The 22,248-nt window shown below is 37.2% G+C and overlaps 2 protein-coding genes across 2 annotated transcripts; one reads left to right on the forward strand and one right to left on the reverse strand.

Moving 5' to 3' along the window:
- Window positions 1-686: 686 nt before the first annotated feature.
- Window positions 687-2,208, reverse strand: LOC107797818 (small ribosomal subunit protein cS23z). Its single transcript, XM_016620741.2, has 2 exons — window positions 1,882-2,208; window positions 687-1,136 (listed from the first exon to the last, which is right to left on the reverse strand). The coding sequence occupies exons 1-2, from the start codon at window positions 2,125-2,127 to the stop codon at window positions 855-857; spliced, it is 528 nt and encodes a 175-aa protein (XP_016476227.2). The 5' UTR covers window positions 2,128-2,208; the 3' UTR covers window positions 687-854.
- Window positions 2,209-14,169: 11,961 nt separating this feature from the next.
- LOC107810831 (aluminum-activated malate transporter 9-like) lies at window positions 14,170-21,011 on the forward strand. Its single transcript, XM_016635661.2, has 8 exons — window positions 14,170-14,273; window positions 14,379-14,407; window positions 16,785-17,153; window positions 17,845-17,982; window positions 18,333-18,602; window positions 18,956-19,065; window positions 19,294-19,440; window positions 20,079-21,011. Exons 3-8 carry the CDS (start codon window positions 16,820-16,822, stop codon window positions 20,703-20,705), a joined length of 1,626 nt encoding a protein of 541 aa, XP_016491147.1. The 5' UTR covers window positions 14,170-14,273; window positions 14,379-14,407; window positions 16,785-16,819; the 3' UTR covers window positions 20,706-21,011.
- Window positions 21,012-22,248: the final 1,237 nt, after the last annotated feature.

The raw sequence follows: 22,248 nt of genomic DNA on the forward strand, positions 1-22,248 counted from the left end.
TATTTTGACTCAAATAGAAGAAAAAGAGAAGAAATCATGATATCACTGTCTAAAAGAAAATTAAAAGGCACTGGTAAGGAGATTAAGATTAAAAAGACTATGCGCACTATATGAGAATGTTAGTACTTTGCCCAAAAAAGAAAAAAATATTACCATATTTATGACAATCATCCCATGAACTGAAGTTCCAACAACAAAAGCAAGAAGAAGAAAAAGAAGAAGAAGAAGAAGAAAACGAAGGAGGAGGAGAAAGGGAGCTGAAGTTATTTAAAAAGTGGGTACAAGTTAAAAGTTTTTTAAAAAAAGGGTATAGGTTAAATGGGGGCGACCAAATAGGGCGCCCCGTGCAATTTTTACCTTGGTTCAGCACACTTGCTACTTGAGGCCCGTCTACTAGAATGCTGAAGTTTTGCGTGATTGTCTTTGCTACTTCAGCCCTGTATGCTGAAGTTACGCGAAAAAGTGGGTACGCTTGCAATTTTTTTTGCAAAGCGAGCACAAGTTAAAACGTGACCCAAAAAGCGGGTATAGATGCAAATGCCCCTATAATATATGTCTTCTATAACAGTATTTTACTACAATAACCAAAAAACGTCGGAACAAATAAAGTTATTATAAAGAAGTTTGACCGTAAATATTTCCTATATGAACCGTGCATAAAACTTATCCCGGCTGTCATATGCTCCTTTTTCTCCCAGTCTGTCTCAAATTAAAAAGTAATCTTGAAATAAAAATGACAGTTCCTTTTTCCAAATTTTCTCCTTCACTATAGTACACTTAAAAAGAAGAGGACTTGCCCCAAACAAAACTGAACAGAATGCAAAATTTTAGCCTAAGATAAAAACCAAATGCAATTAGGACAAATTGCCACCACTTTGCTGCCACAAATTGATGATATCAGTTGCTTGATTAAGCAAAATAATCATCTGTTTCTGTGATATCCATGGCTTGCTCTCTAGTGTTGTTTTCAGCTCCTCCCATGCATCTTTCCTTGGCCAAAAGAAATATGGACTCAAAGGAACAGAACCATGTCCTGGTAACACTTGATCAAGACCAAGTCCTATGTTCTTCTCCATCCATATGAACTTTAACACCAGCCTTGGCTTCTCAATTACCTTTTTCTTAGAATCATTCTTCTGCAAAAATCAAGAATTCAACCATAAAATCCTATCCTTTTGGCTCATTGTCATAGGCGAAACTACGATGGATTATGTGAGTTCAACTGAATCTATTATTTTTGTTTGAACTATATATGCATAGATGTAGAGCAAGTTCAAAAATATTGTAATGAAAGGAACATAGGTGTTTGTTGCTAGTATTTGACTAAATAGGATTGTCCAGTTCCTGTAGAACGTATCACTAAAATACCCCAAGAGGGGGATAAGGCTAAGCGGAGCAAAAAGAATTTTTCATGACATGGAAAATGAAAACTATTTTTTCCCACACGAAATTTGTGAATAGGTGATTAACTGATAATGAGCAAGGAATATCCGTCTTTCTGCTTATACTAAGTATTTGATGTGTTCAACACGTCAATTGAACCATAATTGTAGACACAAAGCAAAAATAATACACGTGAAAATATACTAAAACGTCAACATATATTAAATTCCGAACCCATAATATCAAAAATGCAATTGATTCAATCATAAGATATTAAAAATTAAATTTATCAACTTCAAATTCTGAATCCGCCTCTCTCTATATATATAGACGTAAAATATTTAAAATTTACTCTCATATATAATAAGATTGCATTCATGTTGAAATATCATTTTCGGCTCGAATTATAAAAACATGCTGGAAAAAACATTAAAATGGATTTGCCTGTAGTCATTCTAATAGATTTTAAATTGTGAAATTCAAAGGGTTGATATTTACCTCTATTTCTTGAACAACAGAGTCTGAAATCTCAGCTGTAACTGGTTCTGTTTCAGTGGCAGCTGAAGCAAAAAGCTTATGGATACTTCTTGTTGGTTTGGTTTTGTAACTAAGAATGGAAGATGAAACTGTGTTGTTTACAGAGAAGGAAGAACATCTGAAGGATTTAACAGAGGGATTGTGGGAAGGTAAAGAAGGGATAGTAACACTGGTTTTCAAGCTAGATTGAACTGACATTGTTAACATGCTTTCTTCTGTGAGAGAAATGGGAAATGGGAAAATGGTGGCCTTAGAACTGTGTAGACTTGAGATGATAACAGAATGGATAAGGTAGTAGAAGAACTGAAAGAATGAATAAAGGAAGAAGTTGAAATGGGCTAGAGGCCCAAAGGGAACCGGTTTGGGCTGTGAAATTTATGGGATTTCGGCCCAAAGGAAGTAATGTTACTATTTCGAGAAATTTTCATAAACCACTATCTTTTAGTAGTAATTAGTCATCTATAGATATCATTTGCCATATTACGAATTATAGATACTTTTTTGGGGGTTATAAGATGTATTTGATGTATTTAAGCTATTGTATTCATGAATACAATAGCAAAAATAAGCGTGAATCAGGGAAGTCCAGCTAATCAGTTGTTGTATTCGAGTGTATTCGACTGTATTCATGGAGTGAAATATGGGGTTACAGCTGGAAGATTATTGTATTCGACTATATTCGACTGTATTCACGGGGTGAAAAAGGGGATTACACTATTTTTAAAACGGAAAGTGAATCAATTAACATAATAGACTCCTAATACAACTCAACAAACTCAATTATAACACACAAATTTTGTATTTTCAGTTATAAAAAAGATTCTCAACCGAAAATACCCCAAAAATATAGCAATTTTCAGAGAAATTATATAATACATTTGAATACATAAATTATATTAATTTAAAAAAACATAAAAAATTCCTACTATTTTACATACTTTTAGTGGTCGTTTGGTAAGAGGGATTAGGTGGGATGAGAGGTGGGATAAAATTTATACCTTGTTTGGTTGGAGGTATAAATTAATTCCAGGATAAAATTATACCTCCAACCAAACAAGGTATAAATTTAATCCCACCAATTATCCTATCTATCCCATCTTATGCCATCAAATGTGGTATTATTTTATACCATATCTCAAGTGGTATAAATTAGTATCGGGATTATAATCCCAGGATTATAATTCCGGTACTATTTTGTCCGCGTACCAAACGCCCCGTTAGGGGCTGTTTTGGTTACGGGGATTAGGGGTTACCCCAGTATACAATTTAGGTTTTTTTTTTGGGTAGAAATGGCATCAGATAGCCACTCTAAAGGGCTGTTATTTAGGAATTAACTAGTGTATCCTGAATTTTGGTTTGGCATTTTAATTTTGTAGGACAAAAATGTCTTGAATTGTCCTGAAGTTAAGATTTTTAATTTAAAATTTCAGGACAAAATAAATATTGGCTAATATCTAAATAGCATACCTGAGAACGACTATCTGTACAATTGCCCCTAATTTTTTTAGTACTTGATAGAGAGTATCAGCTAAAGCCAGTATAAGATTTATACAAAATTATGGGATTATCTATGGCCTTGTTACTATCATGGATTATAATCCTAGGACTATAATCTTGGGATAACCTTGCTTTGAACCAAACGACCCCTTGATACTTGCCATATTTAGCAACATTATGGTGTCCAGGCCAGTTCCTGTGCGCATCGACTATTTTATTGGATATCTGCTACCTCCTATTAGCATAGGTATTAGGTTACTCTGCCACTATTCTTAGGTTCGTCGATGGGAAGAAATTACTTAACATTTTTTGTCAATACTGGAATTTAGTAACGTTAAGTTGACTGATCAAATTATCAAATTGATCAATATTTGATTACAAAAGATGTCGTGTGATTTTGATGCAATAAAATGAACGTTGAGTGGCTATCCATAAAATTAACTCCTAATTTTAACAAAATAATAGCAAAGAACAATTGAAAGAACAAATATTTGAGTGGCTTCTTTCGTATCGATGTTTGTAATAACAATTGAAAAAAGTAGCAAAGAGGCATGAATTTATCTATAAAAACCTGAAAATGAAGTTCATAATAAAGACTATTCTTCTAATGTCATTTTCTTCATTAGTAAGAGACGACTTCTAATGTATGTCCATGCGCACAACTCATTCCAATTCTTGAAAAACCATCAATTGAGTTTCTCACGATTTTGACAAAATCACATAATAATAAATAATATTAGTAAGATTATCAAAGAGAAAATGAGTACAAATATGGAGACAACCAATTCAATCCACCTCAATCCATACTCATCTTGCCCTTTGCTTACACAAAAGTATATATTTATCAGATGACGCTTGGTTTTAATTTCCCAAAATTAAGGGCTATCTAGGTCTTGTCAAATGAATTGATGTGCTATAGGTTTATTTTCTCAACCATTCCATGCTATGTTATGCTACTATTTATTTTAAGTTATATTTTGTAATTAAGGAGAATCGTGATAAACGTTTTCCTTTTAGGAAATCGATTTCTGGATTATTTTCCAGTGTTTGGTAGTATATATAAAATTAAAGCAACATACATATGTAATGGTACATGATGTGGAAAAATGTATGCGGACTGTTTGACTCAAAAGATATTAAAATCTTTTTGAGCAATCAATCAAAAATGAAGGGGTAAATCTTAGTCAAACTTAGTTAATTCCAGATCGAAAGATTTGATAATGAAAATCGCGCAAGTGATGAAAAAAATATCAACAATCTTATTAAGATTCAACATCACTCGATGAGAAAAAAGAATTACAATTGTTTTTTCTCTTAGGATAGAGGAATGGAGCTTTTCTTTTGATCTCCCTTCTGAGGGAATCCAGAAGCCTCCTTCTGAGGGAATCCAGAAGCCTCTTCTATCGAAAGCCTTCCTTGGCTATATATAGTCGAAATCCCTTTACCCTCAATGTGACTTGACGCGTTTTGGTCAATGGTGCATTCTGGTCGTAGCTTTAGGCGTTGCTCTTTTCGATTTGTCGGGTATTTCAGAGGAGAAATGGAGTGGACTCTGTTGACTTTCACTACCCGATTACTGAAAAGGGGGTCGTGGGAAACCTGGTCGTGGTGGTCAAATTTTGACCAATACAATTAGTCCCTCCGTCTGTCGGGGTCGTCCTTTGTCGGGCTCGACAGACAAATCGTGTTTGTAGCGAAGTCGATAAAAATCTAACCTCCAACTTTCCACTCCTTAGTCGCATTCTATGGACTTTTTTTGGCGGAGTGGAGGTGTTCTTTCGATACTCGTGGACCATTGTGATGGTTTCGGAATCGAAATGCCGGTTTGCACTGAGGTCATTGGTTCGTGGTTGCCACCATTATGACACACGTTTCTGGGAAACTGAAATATTTCGTGCCCTATCAGATTCAAATGGCGATTATTGGGTTTCGTGCTCGGGGAAGTTATGTCCCTTATAAATAGGGGAATTTGTTATTTGATTGATTCACTTCATCATTTTTGTGAGAGAATTCTTCAGATATTGCCTTTTCTGATACCTCGAATTTCTACTTACCTTCTTGCTCTCTGAAACCTTTCGTCTCTTCTTCTTATTACTTCTCTTGGCGAGTTTTATGCTAAAAATGGCCGGCGATTCTTCTCGCGATGATCTTCCTGCCGCTAATCTGTTACCAGAGAGCCCTGTTCAGATCACCGAAGAGGTAGATGCGGTGGAGGATGAGGAGGTTCCCTCGGTGGATGAGATTCTGCCTCGCCCCGGGAGGGATGCGACTGAAATTAGTTTCGGCGGTGGAGCGGAGCCGGAACCCGTCGCTTCCATTGTTAGAGAAAGTAGGATTGTAGATTTTAGGGAACGGTGGGGAATCCCCAACTACGTCGATATACGGCCGGCGGAGAGGGACGACAGAGTTCACTTTGATCGTCCCGGGTATCACGCGTTCTACGCCTACCCCTTCATTGTAGGGTACACACTTCCTCTTCCCATGTTGGTGGTAGATTTTTGCCGTTACTACGAAGTGTGCCCCGCTCAGCTTTCGCCTTATTTGTACAAGTTGTTTCTTATGCTGCTCAAGTATGCGGAACTTGCCAGTCGTGAGGTCACTTTGGGCCATATGCTCAGCATTTTTGCTCCTCAACGGATTCGTAGTACGATGATTCACGCGCGTCCTCAGGGGGTCGAGGGGTCTGGTGGTGAAGATGGACGATAGAACCAATCGTTGTTTCTATGAGAATTACTTTTATGTGCGGATCAAGCACATTGTGGCGGACCCGACGGGATTCCCCGTGAGATGGAACTTCGCACGTAAGTTTGTGTCTTTAATTAATGAAATGTTTGACCATTTTCTGCGGATGCTAAACCGTCTCATCTTTTGCAGTTGAGAGATTGCCCCCACCTATCAAAGGGATTCGTGAATGGGTAGAGGCCATTCTTCCCCATACAGTGGGAGTTCACACATGGTCGACCTTTCACGAGAGGTTCGGACGCAGGCCTCTTATGGGTGAGATGATGCCTTCATCTACAGTTCTCTCTTTTTTCTTTTGTTGTTTAGTCTCTTATGCATCGTTCGTCGTTACCAGGGAGGGTGCGGAGAGCAAGGGCCCCTCAGCTAGCTTTTCGTCAGCCGGCCGCATCCGCTCGCCTTGTCGCCGTATCCACCGTATGACCTTCGTCGAGGGCTGCTTCAGTTGAATCTGCGGCTTTGGTTACTCCAGTGAGGGCTACTTTTCAGGATGAGGTCCCGACCAGTGTTGTCCGTCTTACGAACGAGTCACCGTCGACTGGAGAGGAAGATGGTCCGTCGAAGAGACGGAGAGTAGAGTTTGAGATGGCGCCCCCGACAGTGATTCACCTGGACGACTCTCCCCCGACGGGCTCTGGAGAAGGTGTTGTTATGGCTCCTCCCGTAGAGGCGGAGCAAACTGTTGAAGTTGTTGGTTCCCGTGATCAACGATCAGAAACTCTAGTCGCTGTCTTGGCTTAACCAGAAGTCCCTGTTGTAACTGATGATCAGCACATTGTCGTGGTAGAGAACCAGACCTTTGGCGTTGTTGTTGTGACTTCAGACGTGCCCTCATCTTCCGCAGCGGATCGTGCTCCTCCTTCAGTAGTGAAAATGGGAAAAGGTGTGGTGGTTGACGAGTATGAATCTGAGTCAGACCTGGATCCTGATGATGTTGGGATGTTCGAGGAGGGCCTTACTCATTCGGTGGTTCATGCGGGGGGCTCGACCCGTATTCTTCAGATCCCTTCAGGCGTTAATCTCTTGGCGGAAGGGGAGGATATGTTGCCGCAGTTCAGCCTGTTATGTTCAGAAGCTGAGAATGACTCCCTTCGGGATACCCCTGATGCCGAGTTGAGGGATGAGGTGGTCGTCATGGGCTTGAGGGTACGTTGCATTTGGTTCTCGCTTTAAGCTTTCCCCTTGTTTGAAAGCCTTAGTTTAACCCCGTTTTTATGAGTTTTCAGACTTACATGGTGGAAGTGGAAAGCATTCGTAGGGCTAACGTCCGGGTAGGGATTTTCTTGAAGATGCTGGAGAAGTACCGTCGCTACCATGACAGATGTCGCGAGATGCACGAGCGGCTGAGAACGAATCCTCGCAACCGGGCTCTTGGCAAGGAGTTGGAAAAAAGGGATCAGGAATTAATGCAGACAATCCGTAGCAAGAGCGAACTCAAGGAGAAACTCCGCATCAAGGACGAGGAGCTTGAGTTGGGTAGGGGAATTGCGGCGGAGTGTGAGCATTTGTAGGGCAGGTTGAGGTTGATGCAGTCAAAGATGGATCAGAACTAGGTTAGGGTCGAGGCGATGAGCACGGAATGGATGAAGAAATTGACTGCGATGGAGAGCAAAGTCGCCGGTTTGGAGAACATTGAGAGAGCTTGGTCTGAGGCTTTGGCTAGGGCAGCGGCCTTGGAGGACACCATCTGCGTACTCCAATCTGAACAGGAGTCAGGGAGAGCGACAACTACCCTTAAGGAGGCGAAGCTCGAGGAGCGCATTGGAACGATTGATCAGGAGGCATCAATTCTGGGAGATCGGGTCGCGGCCTTGGATACGGAAAATGCACGACTACAGGCCCAGGTTGAGTCATCTTCTGCTGCCGTTCCTTGACAGATACATGATCTCTAGGTTTATGCTGAAGCCCAGCAGGACATATAAGAGTTTGTGGGAAGCGGGCACCGTGGACGAGGCTGCTTACGAAGAGGCACGAACGAAGGCTCGTGAGGCACACATCAACTGTGGATACGACGCGGCGATGCCCGAAGCCAATGGGGGTGTGGATGATGATAATAGTGAACCTCGTGGAGACGGTGATGGTAGTGGTGATGAAGACGGCGATGATGACGCCGAATGAAGAATGATGTCCTTTGTTTTTACTTTTATTTCATTTGTTGATTGTCGTCTGTTCGTTCCTTCTTCTTCTTTTTTATTGGTTGACTTGGGCCGTATATAAGCTGTGATAGCCTGCGTTGTGACATTGCAATAATAAAAGTTTTCTTCTTCGCTATTTGCCTCGTACTTCACTTTTTATTCCAACTGTTCATGGCTTTGGTGCAAGATAGAGGCTCGCCCGACGAGTCCCAGTTTTTCTTTTCTTCTAGTGGTTGTCGACCCTTAACGATGTCGTATCGAATTTATCGAAATGTCGGCCTATGGTTGTTCAATTGAGGCTAAGACCTCTTTTTTTTACGAAGGCCCTTGGGCTTAAAGGGTGTTATTTCGAACTTATCAAAATAACAGCTCGTCGTCGATCGAGCAAGGCCAAACCTTTCTTTTGTTTGATAGCGAAGGCCCTTGGCCTTAAAGGGTGTTATTTTGAACTTATCGAAATGACAACCCGTCGTCGTTCGAGCGAGGTCGAACTTTTCTTTTATTTGATGATGAAGCCCCTTGGCCTTAAAGGGTATTATTTCGAACTTATCGAAATAACAGCCAGTCGTTGTTCGAGCGAGGTCGAACCTTTCTTTATTTGATAGCGAAGGCCCTTGGCCTTAAAGGGTGTTATTTCGAACTTATCAAAATAACAGCCCGTTGTCGTTCGAGCGAGGTCGAACCTTTCTTTTATTTGATGGCGAAGGCCCTTCGCCTTAAAGGGTGTTATTTTGAACTTATCGAAATAACAACCCGTCGTTGTTCGAGCAAGGTCGAACCTTTCTTTTATTTGATGGTGAAGGCCCTTAGCCTTAAAAGGTGTTATTTCGAACTTATCGAAATAACAGCCCGTCGTTGTTCGAGCAAGGTCGAACCTTTCTTTCATTTGATGGCGAAGGCCCTTGGCCTTAAAGGGTGTTATTTCTAACTTATCAAAATAACAAGCCGTCGTTGTTCGAGCGAGGTCGAACCTTTCTTTTATTTGATGGCGAAGGCCCTTGGTCTTAAAGGCTGTTATTTCAAACTTATCAAAATAATAGCCCGTCGTTGTTCGAGCGAGGCCGAACCTTTCTTGTATTTGATGGCGAAGGCCCTTGGCCTTAAAGGGTATTATTTCGACTTATCAAAATAAGAGCCCCTCGTTGTTCGAGCGAGGTCGAACCTTTCTTCTGTTTGATGGCGAAGGCCCTTGGCCTTAGAGTGTTTTATTTCGAACTTATAGAAATAACAACCCGTCGTTGTTCGAGTGAGGTCGAACCTTTCTTTCATTTGATGGCGAAGGCCCTTGGCCTTAAAGGGTGTTATTTCAAACTTATCGAAATAACAGCCCGTTGTTGATCGAGCGAGGTCGAACCTTTCTTTTATTTGATGGCGAAGGCCCTTGGCTTTAAAGGGTGTTATTTCAAACTTATCGAAATAACAGCCCGTAATCGTTCGAGTAGGGCCAAACCTTTCTTTTATTTGATGGCGAAGGCCCTTGGCCTTAAAGGGTGTTATTTCGAACTTATCGAAATAACAGCCCGTCGTTGTTCGAGCGAGGTCGAACCTTTCTTCTGTTTTATGGCGAAGGCCATTGGCCTTAAAGGGTGTTATTTCGAACTTATCGAAATAACAGCCCATCGTTGTTCGAGCGAGGTCGAACCTTTCTTTTATTTGATGGCGAAGGCCCTTCGCCTTAAAGGGTGTTATTTCGAACTTATCGAAATAACACCCCGTCGTTTTTCGAGCGAGGTCGAACCTTTCGTTTATTTGATGGCAAAGGCCCTTGCCCTTAAAGAGTGTTATTTCAAACTTATCGAAATAACAACCCGTCGGTGTTCGAGCAAGGTTGAACCTTTCTTTTATTTGATGGCGAAGGTCCTTGGCCTTAAAGGGTGTTATTTCGAACTTATCAAAATAACAACTCGTCGTTGTTCGAGCAAGGTCGAACATTTCTTTTATTTGATGGCGAAGGCCCTTGGCCTTAAAGGGTGTTATTTTGAACTTATCGAAATAACAGCCCGTCGTTGTTCGAGCGAGGTCGAACCTTTCTTTCATGTGATGGCGAAGGCCCTTGGCCTTAAAGGGTGTTATTTCGAACTTATCGAAATAACAACCCGTCGTTGTTCGAGCGAGGTCGAACCTTTCTTTTATTTGATGGCGAAGGCCCCTGGCCATAAAGGGTGTTATTTCGAACTTATCGAAATAACAGCCCGTCGTTGTTCGAGCGAGGTCGAACTTTTCTTTTATTTGATAGCGAAGGCCCTTGGCCTTAAAGGGTGTTATTTCGAACTTATCGAAATAACAACCCGTCGTTGTTCGAGCGAGGTCGAACCTTTCTTTTATTTGATGGCGAAGGCCCTTGGCCATAAAGGGTGTTATTTCGAACTTATCGAAATAACAGCCCGTCGTTGTTCCTAGTTTTTGGAGAGTTGGGCATCTTCCGTGGGAGTCCCAGTTTGTTTGGTATTGCTTGCACCAGATGGTTCACCGCTGGTGGACATGAGCCGTGAATGTTTCGCACAAGCTCGTGCTGGGCGCACGTTGTACTTTTCTTGTGTGACTCCGGCCGCACAGCTCGGAGTTGCTGCCGGCAAGGAGGGTTTCGGCTGTATCGAAGTTGTTGTTATTCTTCAATCTAGATGTCCTTGCGTACGTTCGTCCACACGGATCTTATGTGCTTTCCCTGACAAAGTATGGGAGGTGAGGGCGAGATGTTCTTCGCTCTCGTTCGGTGGTTTGTTGGGGGAGAGCCGGATTGTAGCACCGTTTGCCATGTTTTAGGATATTTGTAACTGATGGGGTGAGGAATTCCAGGTTTCGCAAATCCACTTGGCTCTCCTTCCATTAACGCGTTGTTCTCATGTCTCGCGTGAGTTAGATTCTCCCTTCGTGTTTCTTTCAGTGAGTGATTGTGTTTCTCAACTTCGATCTGGGAAATACCAGGAGTTTTCACTAGGAAATCTCCACAGACGGCGCCAAATTGTTTGACTCAAAAGATATTAAAATCTTTTTGAGCAAATCTATCAAAGATGAAGGAGTAAATCTTAGCCAAACTTAGTTAATTCCAGATTGAAAGATTTGATAATGACGATCGCGTAAGTGATGAAAGAAATATCAACAATCTTATTAAGATTCAACATCACTCGATGAGAAAAAAAATTACAATTGTTTTTTCTTTTAGGATATAGGAATGGAGCTTTTCTTTTGATCTCCCTTCTGAGGGAATCTAGAAGCCCCCTTCTGAGGGAATCCATAAGCCTCCTTCTGAGGGAATCCAGAAGCCTCCTCTATCGAAAGCCTTCCTTGGCTATATATAGTCGAAATTCCTTTACCCTAAATGTGACTTGACGCGTTTTGGTCAATGGTGCATTCTGCTCGTAGCTTTAGGCGTTGCTCTTTTCGATTTATCGGGTATCTCAGAGGAGAAATGGAGTGGACTTTGTTGACCTTCCTACCCGATTGCTGAAAAGGGGGTCGTGATGGTCAGATTTTGACCAATACACAGACAATGTCTTAATTTGTTGAAACTGATTGATAATAATGTTTAACTGTTAATTGGAATAACGGAAATTCTATAAGAAATTCTCAAGGGTCTTCAAGAAGCCCAGGATAGGGAGTGGCATCGAATTGCCTTGAAAATAATAATTCTAGTGTGGTTCATGTATTGCGGTGTGTAGGGTCAGTGCCTCATCGGAATGGTGATGTTATCAACCACCTTCGTCATCTCTTGGCTAAGAACTGTATGTTCTCTAGTGCTCATATCGGGAGAAATTCAAAAATAGCCAGATTTACAACTGGTCGTTCAAAAATTGCCCAACTTCAAAAGTAATCAAAATTTAACCACTTTTCATGTTAAGATAAATTTGAGCGAAAACACTGTTCAAAACCCGAAAATACGCCAATATATTATGCTGGAGTTTTAGCATAAGTATACTTGAACTCCAGCATATTATACTGGAGTTCCAGGATAAGTATGTTGGAACTCAGTTCCGGCATAATATGATGGAGTTCCAGCATAAGTACACCAGAACTCCAGCATAATATACTGGAGTTCCAGCAAGTATATCGGTCCAGCATAATATACTGGAGTTTGGAGCACTGGTGCTCCAGTCTCCAGTATATTATACTGGAGCCAGCAAAGTATACCGGTCCAGTAATATGCTGGAGTTCATACACAGGTGCACCGAACTCCAGTATATTATGATGGACCGGTCTCTATTGCAGCAAAATAATGGCTATTTTTCATTGACTTGGTAAACGCTGACTATTTTTAAATGACCAATCAAAAAACTGGCTATACCGTGCTATTTTTACGCTCATATCCACAGGAAGGCTAATTCGGTACATGATGATTTAGCTAATTTGACCTTTCGTCAAGACTCCGATTTTAAATGATATATATGTTCTTGTGACTTTCTAGCATTTTTTCGAGTGTTGTACGAGATGTTATTAATTGAAGTTTTATTCCCTCGCTTGATTTTTAGTTTTTTTTTTTTTTTTTTTTTTTTTTTGCGCTGTTTATCTTTCGGGAGAAAAAGAGACAAGAGGTAAAGTAAGTCCGTCCAAAAAAAAAAAGAGCTAGAATTCTATATGTTGATGGTGAGAAAAATATTTGCACAATAAGATTACTCGAAAAGTAATTATAAATATCTGTTTTCAATAAATATTGATTGTTAATCTAAAATAAATGATAGTAACCTGCTATAGTAAGTAAATTACATTAATAGTGTATGAAACTTAAATTTTATTAACAATATGTATATATCTTTAATAGGTTCACACCACTTAAAAAATGTATAAAGTATTTATATCAATTTAGTACCCCGAAATAAAATTTTAATACCACCACAATCATAGACCCAAACTCATGAACGCTTATGCAAAATCATAACTCCTAACTAAGTCACCGACCCCAGAAAATTGTATATTTCAGATGTATTAGTTTATCTCGCGCCTCTTTTCATCCTTGTTTACATTTTTTTTCTTATTAAAATTCAATTAGCTAATGATTTTGCTAGCAAAATATTTGTTCGTGTTAAGTTGAATTCCTTTTCTCCCATAAGTTTATTTCTTTATAGGGAGATGTGGAGGTCGAGTATTAGGGTTGTAGGTTAGGAGGTAGTTTGAGTTTTTCCTTACTTTGTACCATTGCGAGACCATTTTGGTAGGGTTTTTGTTTAAGATAGTGGTAATGTTGTGTCTTACTATTTCACTTTTCAGCGCAGGAACTATTTACTAGCTATCGTTTTTGCTTTGCATCTTTCTTCTGAATTTCATGTTATTCCGGTTTTTCATATGAATTCTTTAATGATACTAATATTGTCTCCTTTTGTCCTTTTGTTTTCTTGAGCCGAGGATCTTTCGGAAACAGCCTCTCTACTCCTTTGAGGTAAGGGTAAGATTTGCGTACACACTACCCTCTTCAGACCCCAGTAGTGAGATTTTATTGGGTCGTTGTTGTTTATTAGAAGGAATTAAACTCGCTCACTAAAACATGTTTACATGATCTAATAGTTGAAAATGGAAGTGGCTGAAATTGACAGAACGCTTCCACGTTTGAGTTGTAGAAATTAAATCTTCCTTTTCTATTCATATTTTTCCAAAATCTTTCAGAAATATTTTTAAAAATAAACTTTCAACTGAGAAAATAAACGCAAACTCTTCAAACTGCGAGAGATCATAAGAAAGAAAATAGCCAAAAAATTGCCTAGCACTACAAATTTGTTCCTTTTGCTATATTGAAAGGTCATTCAGCTCTGTAGAGTTGAAATTTACGCAACATTTCAAGAGAAAGTTGGAAAACACACCCAAAAAAAATAAAAATAAAAATAAAAATTGTGAATTAGTCTTCAAGTAGATGCTTGTTCTACATTCTTATATAGCTTAGCATCAATTACTCAATTCATATCCTTTCCCATCAACCTTCATTTAGAACATATTATCGTTTTCTTCTGACTCTTTAGCTACTTATTCCTATCTCTTTCTTATAACATATTTCTGGTAATTTTCCCAACATTTTTCTACGTACCACTTTTGTTTCTTTGGTTCTTCAATTTACAAAATCCCAATAACGGAAATTTCTTTAATCTCCAAATGAATTTTCAGGTCTAAAGAGCAATCCACTGTTATTATTGGTAAGTCACACAAGACTCAATCTGATCCATTACGTTAATTTCTTTTCTTTTCGGAAATAACATCTCTGTCCTTCCGGGTAGGGGTAGAGGTAAGGCTCTTACCTCCCCGATCCCACTTGTGGAAAACTACTGGATTTTTTGTTGTTGTTTAGCTAATTTTCTGTTACGCGGGAGAAATACTATGTCATTTTTCAAGAATCTGTGGTTCCTTAATTTTTTTATTTTATTAGTCGTCTAGTAGAATTAGCGAAAAATAAAATATATAATAGAAGAAAAATGTACATAAACTACGCATTAATTAACTTGTTAGAATTAGCTATTAAGGGTTAATTAGTCATGATAGTAAGCTAGCATTGGGTCCATTGTTTGTTAGGAGTCTGTTTAAATTTGTTAGAAATCTATAAATCTATATATCGGTCGATTATTTTCGCGCGAAAATGCAATTAAAGAATACAAATAAAATAAAAGAAAGTCGTAAACCAAAATGTACTAATGGTCTAGTGGTAGAATAGTATTTTTAATTGCATAATTAAAAATATCGACCGACTTCGGTCGGTTTTTTCGGCAGATTTTTTCTTTTTGGGTCGTTTGTGAAATTTAATTGACCGACCGAAATCAGTCGAAAATTGCAACCGACTTCGATAGCTGTTTATTACCGACTAGCCTAATTTCGATGGATTAAAGTCATCGGTTGAAAATCAGTCGGTTTTTCTAGTTTTCCGATCGATTTCGGTCGGTATTTCTAGACGATTTTAGGCAATTTTCTAATAGCGAGAGAAACTATTTTTTTTAATATTAGAGATGGAAACATGTTCAAATAGAATTAATATCTCGCTTAGCTTGAAATTGAGTTGTAATTGTTGTTGTTTTGGCTTTACTCGTACTGTGTTTCCTGAAGTATAGTATAATTGTGGTACCAATAATATATAGAGGGAAGGAAGCTTCTTTTCTTTGTTTTCACCACCGTACTGTAACCACATTCTGATGTTAGGGAATTGACTGATCCAACCAAAGTGGCACACCAAAAACTCTTCACTTTCATGCACGTCTGTTCTTTCTTCTTTATTACTCTTCATCAGGGACGGCGCTAGAAGTTCGTATTCGAGTTCGGTCGAACCTAGTAACTTTTGTTCATCAATATATTTGCATTAAAAAGTTCATTAAATATATGTAAATATTGAATTTAGAACCCAGCTAGTTGTACTTGAAGCCGTCGTTTTAAAATTTAGAACTCATAAAGTTAAAACCCTAGCTCCGCCTCTACTCTTCACGTACATAAAACCAAAAAGAAATACAAGCTTGGCAATAACAGGTGTTGCTGTTAAAAAGTACCAAGATATTAGGTTGTGATTAATTATTTTAGTCATGTTCGGGCATCGTGAATAAGTAAATGAACTAACACATATTTTTTATTTTTTATTTTTTAATTGGAATTTGTGAAAGAACTGCTTCAAAAGAAGAAAAGAAGTATATATATTTTTTTTGATTGATTTCTTTTTGAAAGAAAGACTTGTAAAAATTCATTTTCGTTTGATTTGAACTTTGAGAATTTCAAAAGTAAAAGGAAGATATTTTTTTTCTGAATTTTCATTTGCTTTTTTTCTTATTCTAAAGAAAAAAGATTTTTTCGGTTTTACTATATATTATCTTGTTGTGGTTATTATTTCTTTGACTTTTTCACTACTGCATATCTTTTGTATATAATGTTGTGATTATGCATGTTTGTTTTGAGCCAAAGATCTATCTGAAATAACCTCTCTACCTGCATAAGGTAGGGATAAGGTTGCACAGGGCCGAAGGTATATAACCCTAAGTGAGGTCAACTGACCACCATTCGTTGAAAAATTAGACGGTATATATAGGTAAAATATAAGATTTTAATGGTATATAACATATATTGAACACCCTTTATCGAGGATTGTTTTTTTACTTATTTCAAGTTTGAATACCCTAAATGAAATTCCTGTCTTAGCCACTGGCTGCATACTCTATAATGTCCCACACTCTACTTGTGGATTATACTATATATATATTGTTATTATTATTATTGTTGCATAGATTAATTATATATATATGCCACTGAAATACCGAGAACGTCTAGTTAGTACTTTTTACTTTTATTTTGTATAATATTGAATGAGAAAAGTGCTTAAATAAAGCGACTTAATATATAAGGACTCATATAACCTATAATAACTTGCTTGGATATATTGTGGCATAGTTGATTGTTCCATTATTTCATTTTTTTCTTACTGTGAAATTTTCTTTCTTTTTGATAAGTTTTCTCCCATTTCTTTTTTCCTTACAAGAGAGTTCCATACAACTTGTAGAATAAAAATAACACTTTGATCATCTTCTTTTTCCTTTTTTTTTTCAGAGTCTATATATAATCAGAGAAAAAGATAGCAAGAAATGGTGACCATAAAGAATTTTTTCAAGAAGGCTTCTTCAGATGAAAACAAAGAAAAACTGCTGCCAAATGATTATGATGAAAGAAAAGGCTGCTGCAATTGTTTCAGTCCATTGAATGATAAGTTTACAAGTTTTTTCAACAATTTACAAGATTTTGCTAAGAAAGCAATCGAGATGGGTCGCAACGATCCTCGAAAAATTATTTTTTCCTTGAAAATGGGATTTGCTTTATCTTTTGTGTCTCTTCTCATTTTTTGGAAGAAACCTAATGATATTGCTCAGTTCGCAATTTGGGCAATCTTAACAGTTCTTGTTATGTTTGAGTTCAGCATAGGTAAAAACTTTTAGCATCCCTCTCTTGTTTTTGCTTGCTTCTTTAATTTAATTACCGTGATTAATTTAGTCACTCGTTTAATTATATGATGGTGTTTGACTGGGTACAAAGTTTAAGAAATAAAAAAAGACTTTTGAAGCTTGTAATTTCTAATGAGCCATAGATATTTGTGTAGTTATAAATCATCTTATTAAAGGTAAATCAACATTTTAAAGTTAAATTATCACTAAATATAGAAAATAATTAATATTCTTTTTGGGATGGATTAAAAAGGAAAAAGTCACATATATATACATTGACAATAGAATGAATTTTTTACACCATCATTGTGATTTGATCTATTAGTAATAGGTTAATTACCATGTATCTTAGATTATTAATGAATAATACTAAATAAAGTTATTTGATAGTGTAAAATTTTTCACACCATTAGTAGATAGAATTTTAACTAATTTACTATGAGTTTATGTTTTCTGCGCATTAAAAGGGTAAAAGTTTCATATGCATAGGTAAATATTTATACAAATATTAATTGATAATCTAGTAAAAATGGTGTATATATATATATATAACCTGCTATAAAATGTTAAGTTACACGAATAACATAAAAAATCTTTACATCGTTTTACTGTAGCCAATAAGTATTAATTTGCTGATATAGTTACCCTTTTCACCCTTTTGTTTTGTGCAGGAGCAACCTTAATTAAAGGATTTAATCGTGGTTTGGGGACATTTTGTGCTGGGATGCTTGCCTTCATCTTTGCTCAATTAGCATTGTGGGCTGGAGAAAGGGAAAGAGTTGTAATTGTTGTGAGCATTTTTATCGTAGGTAACTTTCTATTACCATAAAATCCTCACATTCCAAATTTTGTCTTAAAATCCGTCCGAATTTATGTGATAGCAGTTCGGATTTCAAGAGTCAAACTTTTTCATTTTGACTACGTATTTAGATATGAGAACTTTAAGTTTTTTGAAATAAAATTTACATATTTGAAAACTACAGTAAAAGTTATTATAAGTCATAATAATTAGTAGTTCAAAAATACTCAAAAGGCATATGAAAAAATTACGATCAAAGAAAAAACTTATTTGACTCTTGATATTTGAATAGCGTCATATAAATTGGGATAGAGGATAACGTAATTCGTCTCATCTATTATTTTCTTGTTTTCCTGACAGCATTTTTTGGATCATACTTGAAGCTATACCCAACAATGGCACCATATGAATATGGATATCGAGTGTTTATCTTGACGTATTGTATCCTAATTGTGGCTGGAAACAGGACTAGAGAGTACAATGTGGCAATTTGTACTCGTTTGGCACTGATTGCTCTTGGTGCTGGTATTTGCTTGTTGATTAATATAAGTATTTACCCCATCTGGTCTGGTGAAGATTTGCATCGTTTGGTGGTTAAGAATTTCATGGATCTTGCAAATTCTTTGGAAGGTGAGACAATATTTAAGCGTATTTTCGTACTTCGTATGGTTCATATATTATATTTTTATGGTCTTGCACGTCTCGTTAAAGAGACATTTATACAGTCTAATCATAAAAGTATTTGTCTAAAATATTCTTTACCTTTCTCTTATTCATCTCAGTCGATTGGCCGTACTTTCATTAATTGAAACAGTAAGGGTAGATTTGGAAAAATATATAAATAACTTGTTATTTTTCCAAAATGTTAAATATTTTGGACCACAGAAAGCATTTAAGGTGGACAACTTACATTTATATTTCTCTAATTTTTGACCAATAAAATTGCTAATTATAACAAGTTGAATCCATGAAATTTTGAACAGGTTGTATCAATGGGTACTTAAGTTGTGTTGAGCATGATAGAGATGCAAATGACTCAGAATATAACGGTTACAAATCTGTCATAGAATCCACAGGACGAGAACAAACATTGGTACGTAGATATTATGTTGTAACGTTTATGTATCTACTCATTTATGTTGCTTGGGCTCTCGAAAAATGTTGTCGCACTCGTATGAAATCCTCCAGAAATACACTAATGTTAGAAGATCCGGCACTCACTCCATTGCCGTTTTAAAGAGTCCGAGAAATATAACTTGTTGCTCATGAATTTACTTAGAAGAAATCGTGACATTTTGCACTTGATCAATATTTTGAACAGCTTGGATTTGCTATTTGGGAGCCACCTCATGGGCGTTATAGAATGCACAAGAATCTGTGGAGAGACTTTGTTAAATTAAGCAGTGCATTGAGGCATTGTGCATTCATGGTTATGGCATTGCATGGATGTATCCAATCAGAAATCCAGGTTTTAACTGAAATAATGTTTATGCTATTTTACCATGTTAAAAACAAATTGTTTACTTCATTGTTTAGGTTCTCAAATTAGGTTTATTATAGATGGTTATTTATTGTTATAAGTCATCTTAACCTAATAATCTAACTTTTTTTGTGTACATCGTGAGTATACAGAAGTTAAACTCTTAACATTTTGATTTAACTTATATATACACATAATCTAGACTTATAGGGGATCCTTAGCGTAACTGGTAAAATTGCTGCTATGACCAGGAGGTCACGAGTTCGAGCCGTGAAAATAGACTCTTGCAGAAATGCAGGGTAAGGCTGCGTACGATAAACCCTTGTGGTTCGGACGGCCTTCCCCGGACCCCGCGCATAGCGGGAGCTTAGTACACCAAACTGCCCTATACACATCATCTAAACAACTTTTACACTATCCTTGTATTTTAACAAGTTATCGCAGGTTATTAACCTATATGCAAGTACAATTTAAATAATTTTTACACTATCAGTATATTTTAACAAGTTATTTACTGTAATATTGTTTAGGTTATATCAGATTAGAATTACTATATATAGTCAGTTACCTATTGTTGTAGGTCATCCTAATCTGATCGTACAGATATTAAATTCTCATTTTTGCAGTCGCCACCAGAGAAGAGGAAAGTATTCCGTAATGAGCTAAAGAGGGTTGGTGCAAATGCTGCAAAAGTTTTACGTGAGCTAGGAACAAAGTTAGAAAAATTGGAAATGCTAGATAGTCATGGAAATATTCTAAAAGAAGTGCACGAGACAGCTCAACAACTACAGAAGAAAATAGACCATAAATCATATATTTTGGTCAATTCAAAGAGTTGGGAAATTGGAAAACCAAACATTAATCATGAAGATTCTTCAAGTGAAAATGGTAGTGAAAATTTGCCATTAAGTTCTCGATCTCGATCACTAAGTGAAACAGCCATTGACATAAGTTCATTACAAGCAAATTGGCCACAATTGGCAAAAGAATCGTCTGAATTTAGAAACTCATCATTTAGAAAGCAAAATCAATGGCCTTCACGTCTTTCACTTGCTGATGGTGATATTGCTGATACATGTGAAATGGAAACTTACTTAAGTGCGAGTTCTTTGTCTTTGGCTACTTTTGCTTCACTACTTATTGAATTTGTTGCAAGGCTTCAGAATGTGGTTGATAACTTTGAAGAATTAAGTCAAAGGGCAGAGTTCAAAGAGCCAGATGTTATCATCCCACCTAGTGCAATAAAGAGTTAAAGAATTAATTATTAATCATGTCAATGTGATCTAATTCAAGTTGTGAGTTTTTTGAAGATTCAATTTGTGTGAAATGAAAAGGTAAGAGATAGTCATTTGTTTGTTGTGTGAGGAGGAAAGGAAATAGAAAAATGAACATTTGTATATTGGTGTATGGAGTATCTCTTGCATCATGAATAGATAGGGGTGTTCGTCGGTCAAGGAACAGTACAATATTTAGATATTTTGGTTCGATATTTTCGGTATTCGATTTCTTAAAATCTATACCAATATCGTATCTAATTAAATTCAGTATAGTTCGACTTTTATTCTTCTGGTTTTGGTTTATTCGGTCTGGTAACTTCGATTTGTTCGGCTCGATTATTAACTAGTGCATAAAGCCATATATTATAATTGTCTACCTGTAAAATAGTACAGTTGAATTTATACGTGGTTTATAGATAAGAGAATTGATTTGATCCCAAAATGATAAATAAATTAAATAAAATGCAAGACTTCGCGTTGAAAATTGAGATGAGATAGCAGATAGCTTGGTTCTGGGAACAGAGCTTTCGAAGACAGTAGTAATAACAATAAGCGAGAATAAAATATTATTGAGCTTAGAATAATGTGTATAGCATAAGTTTTTTAGAAAATTCATATCCCTCCAGTGGTTGTTGGAATACCTATTTATAGTGGCACATAGGGAATAAGATCCTAGGATCAAGCCCCTTTTAAATAATAATTATGGGGGCCATTGAAGAATGTGCAACGACAGACTATGAATGCTATATTCTCTATAACAAACCATGTACTTAATACTGTAGAATATTCTTCATTAAATGTCACCGGGTGACAGACATTCATTTGTCTTTATGATTAACATTCTCTTCGGGGGCTTTCCTGTGCGAGCTGAGACTGCTTCCCCCGGTTTTGACTTCACCTGTCTCGCTTTCCATTTATCTCTGGTTCTATGTGTCGCTCTATTATACGAGCATTTAATATGAATCGATTTTACCCTGTACAGATAGTCTCCCAACTTTCCGGTTGCACATCCTTGTATTATCGGGAAGTTGGTAAATATACCTTTCCTGGCGGAAAATTTACTGACTCCCTCTGAAAAGTTTTTGACGCTTGATTAGATGCACGTCTCTCCGCATTTAATGTCCCGAATATGCGATTTACTGACTCCCTCTGAAAAGTTTTTGATGCTTGAGTAAATGCACGTCTCTCCGCATTTAATGTCCCGAATATGCGTCATCCCACAATTCAGTAATACTTTTGCCGGTTCTCGAGGTAATCATGCCCACGATTTTAGCTGCCTATTCCTTTACTTATACGCTTCAGTCTTCTTCTCTTACACTTTATAATTTTTTCGAACTCTCTCAAACTTTCTTTACTCAACTCACTCTCTTTTTTAACCTCCTTCTTCAGAGAAAACCCATATTTCCTTTTGTTAACTATGGTCTCCTCTTCCAAAAATTTAAGTTCTTCAAAGAACAAAGAAAACACTAATGATGCTCCTCCTACAGTGAGCACTATTATCCCCAAAAAGCTTACCACG

The sequence above is a fragment of the Nicotiana tabacum genome, chromosome 20 (genome assembly GCF_000715075.1).
Source record: "Nicotiana tabacum cultivar K326 chromosome 20, ASM71507v2, whole genome shotgun sequence".
Lineage (NCBI taxonomy): Eukaryota > Viridiplantae > Streptophyta > Magnoliopsida > Solanales > Solanaceae > Nicotiana > Nicotiana tabacum.

Bases quoted from the DNA above. Each gene is read 5' to 3' on its own strand.
- LOC107797818 (XM_016620741.2), bottom strand. From the start codon at position 2,127: ATGTTAACAATGTCAGTTCAATCTAGCTTGAAAACCAGTGTTACTATC. The intron at 1,137-1,881 runs GTAAATATCAAC...TGATTTTTGCAG, and splicing joins CTGTTGTTCAAGAAATAGAG to AAGAATGATTCTAAGAAAAA.
- LOC107810831 (XM_016635661.2), top strand. From the start codon at position 16,820: ATGGTGACCATAAAGAATTTTTTCAAGAAGGCTTCTTCAGATGAAAAC. The intron at 17,154-17,844 runs GTAAAAACTTTT...TGTTTTGTGCAG, and splicing joins TATGTTTGAGTTCAGCATAG to GAGCAACCTTAATTAAAGGA. The intron at 17,983-18,332 runs GTAACTTTCTAT...TTTTCCTGACAG, and splicing joins TGTGAGCATTTTTATCGTAG to CATTTTTTGGATCATACTTG.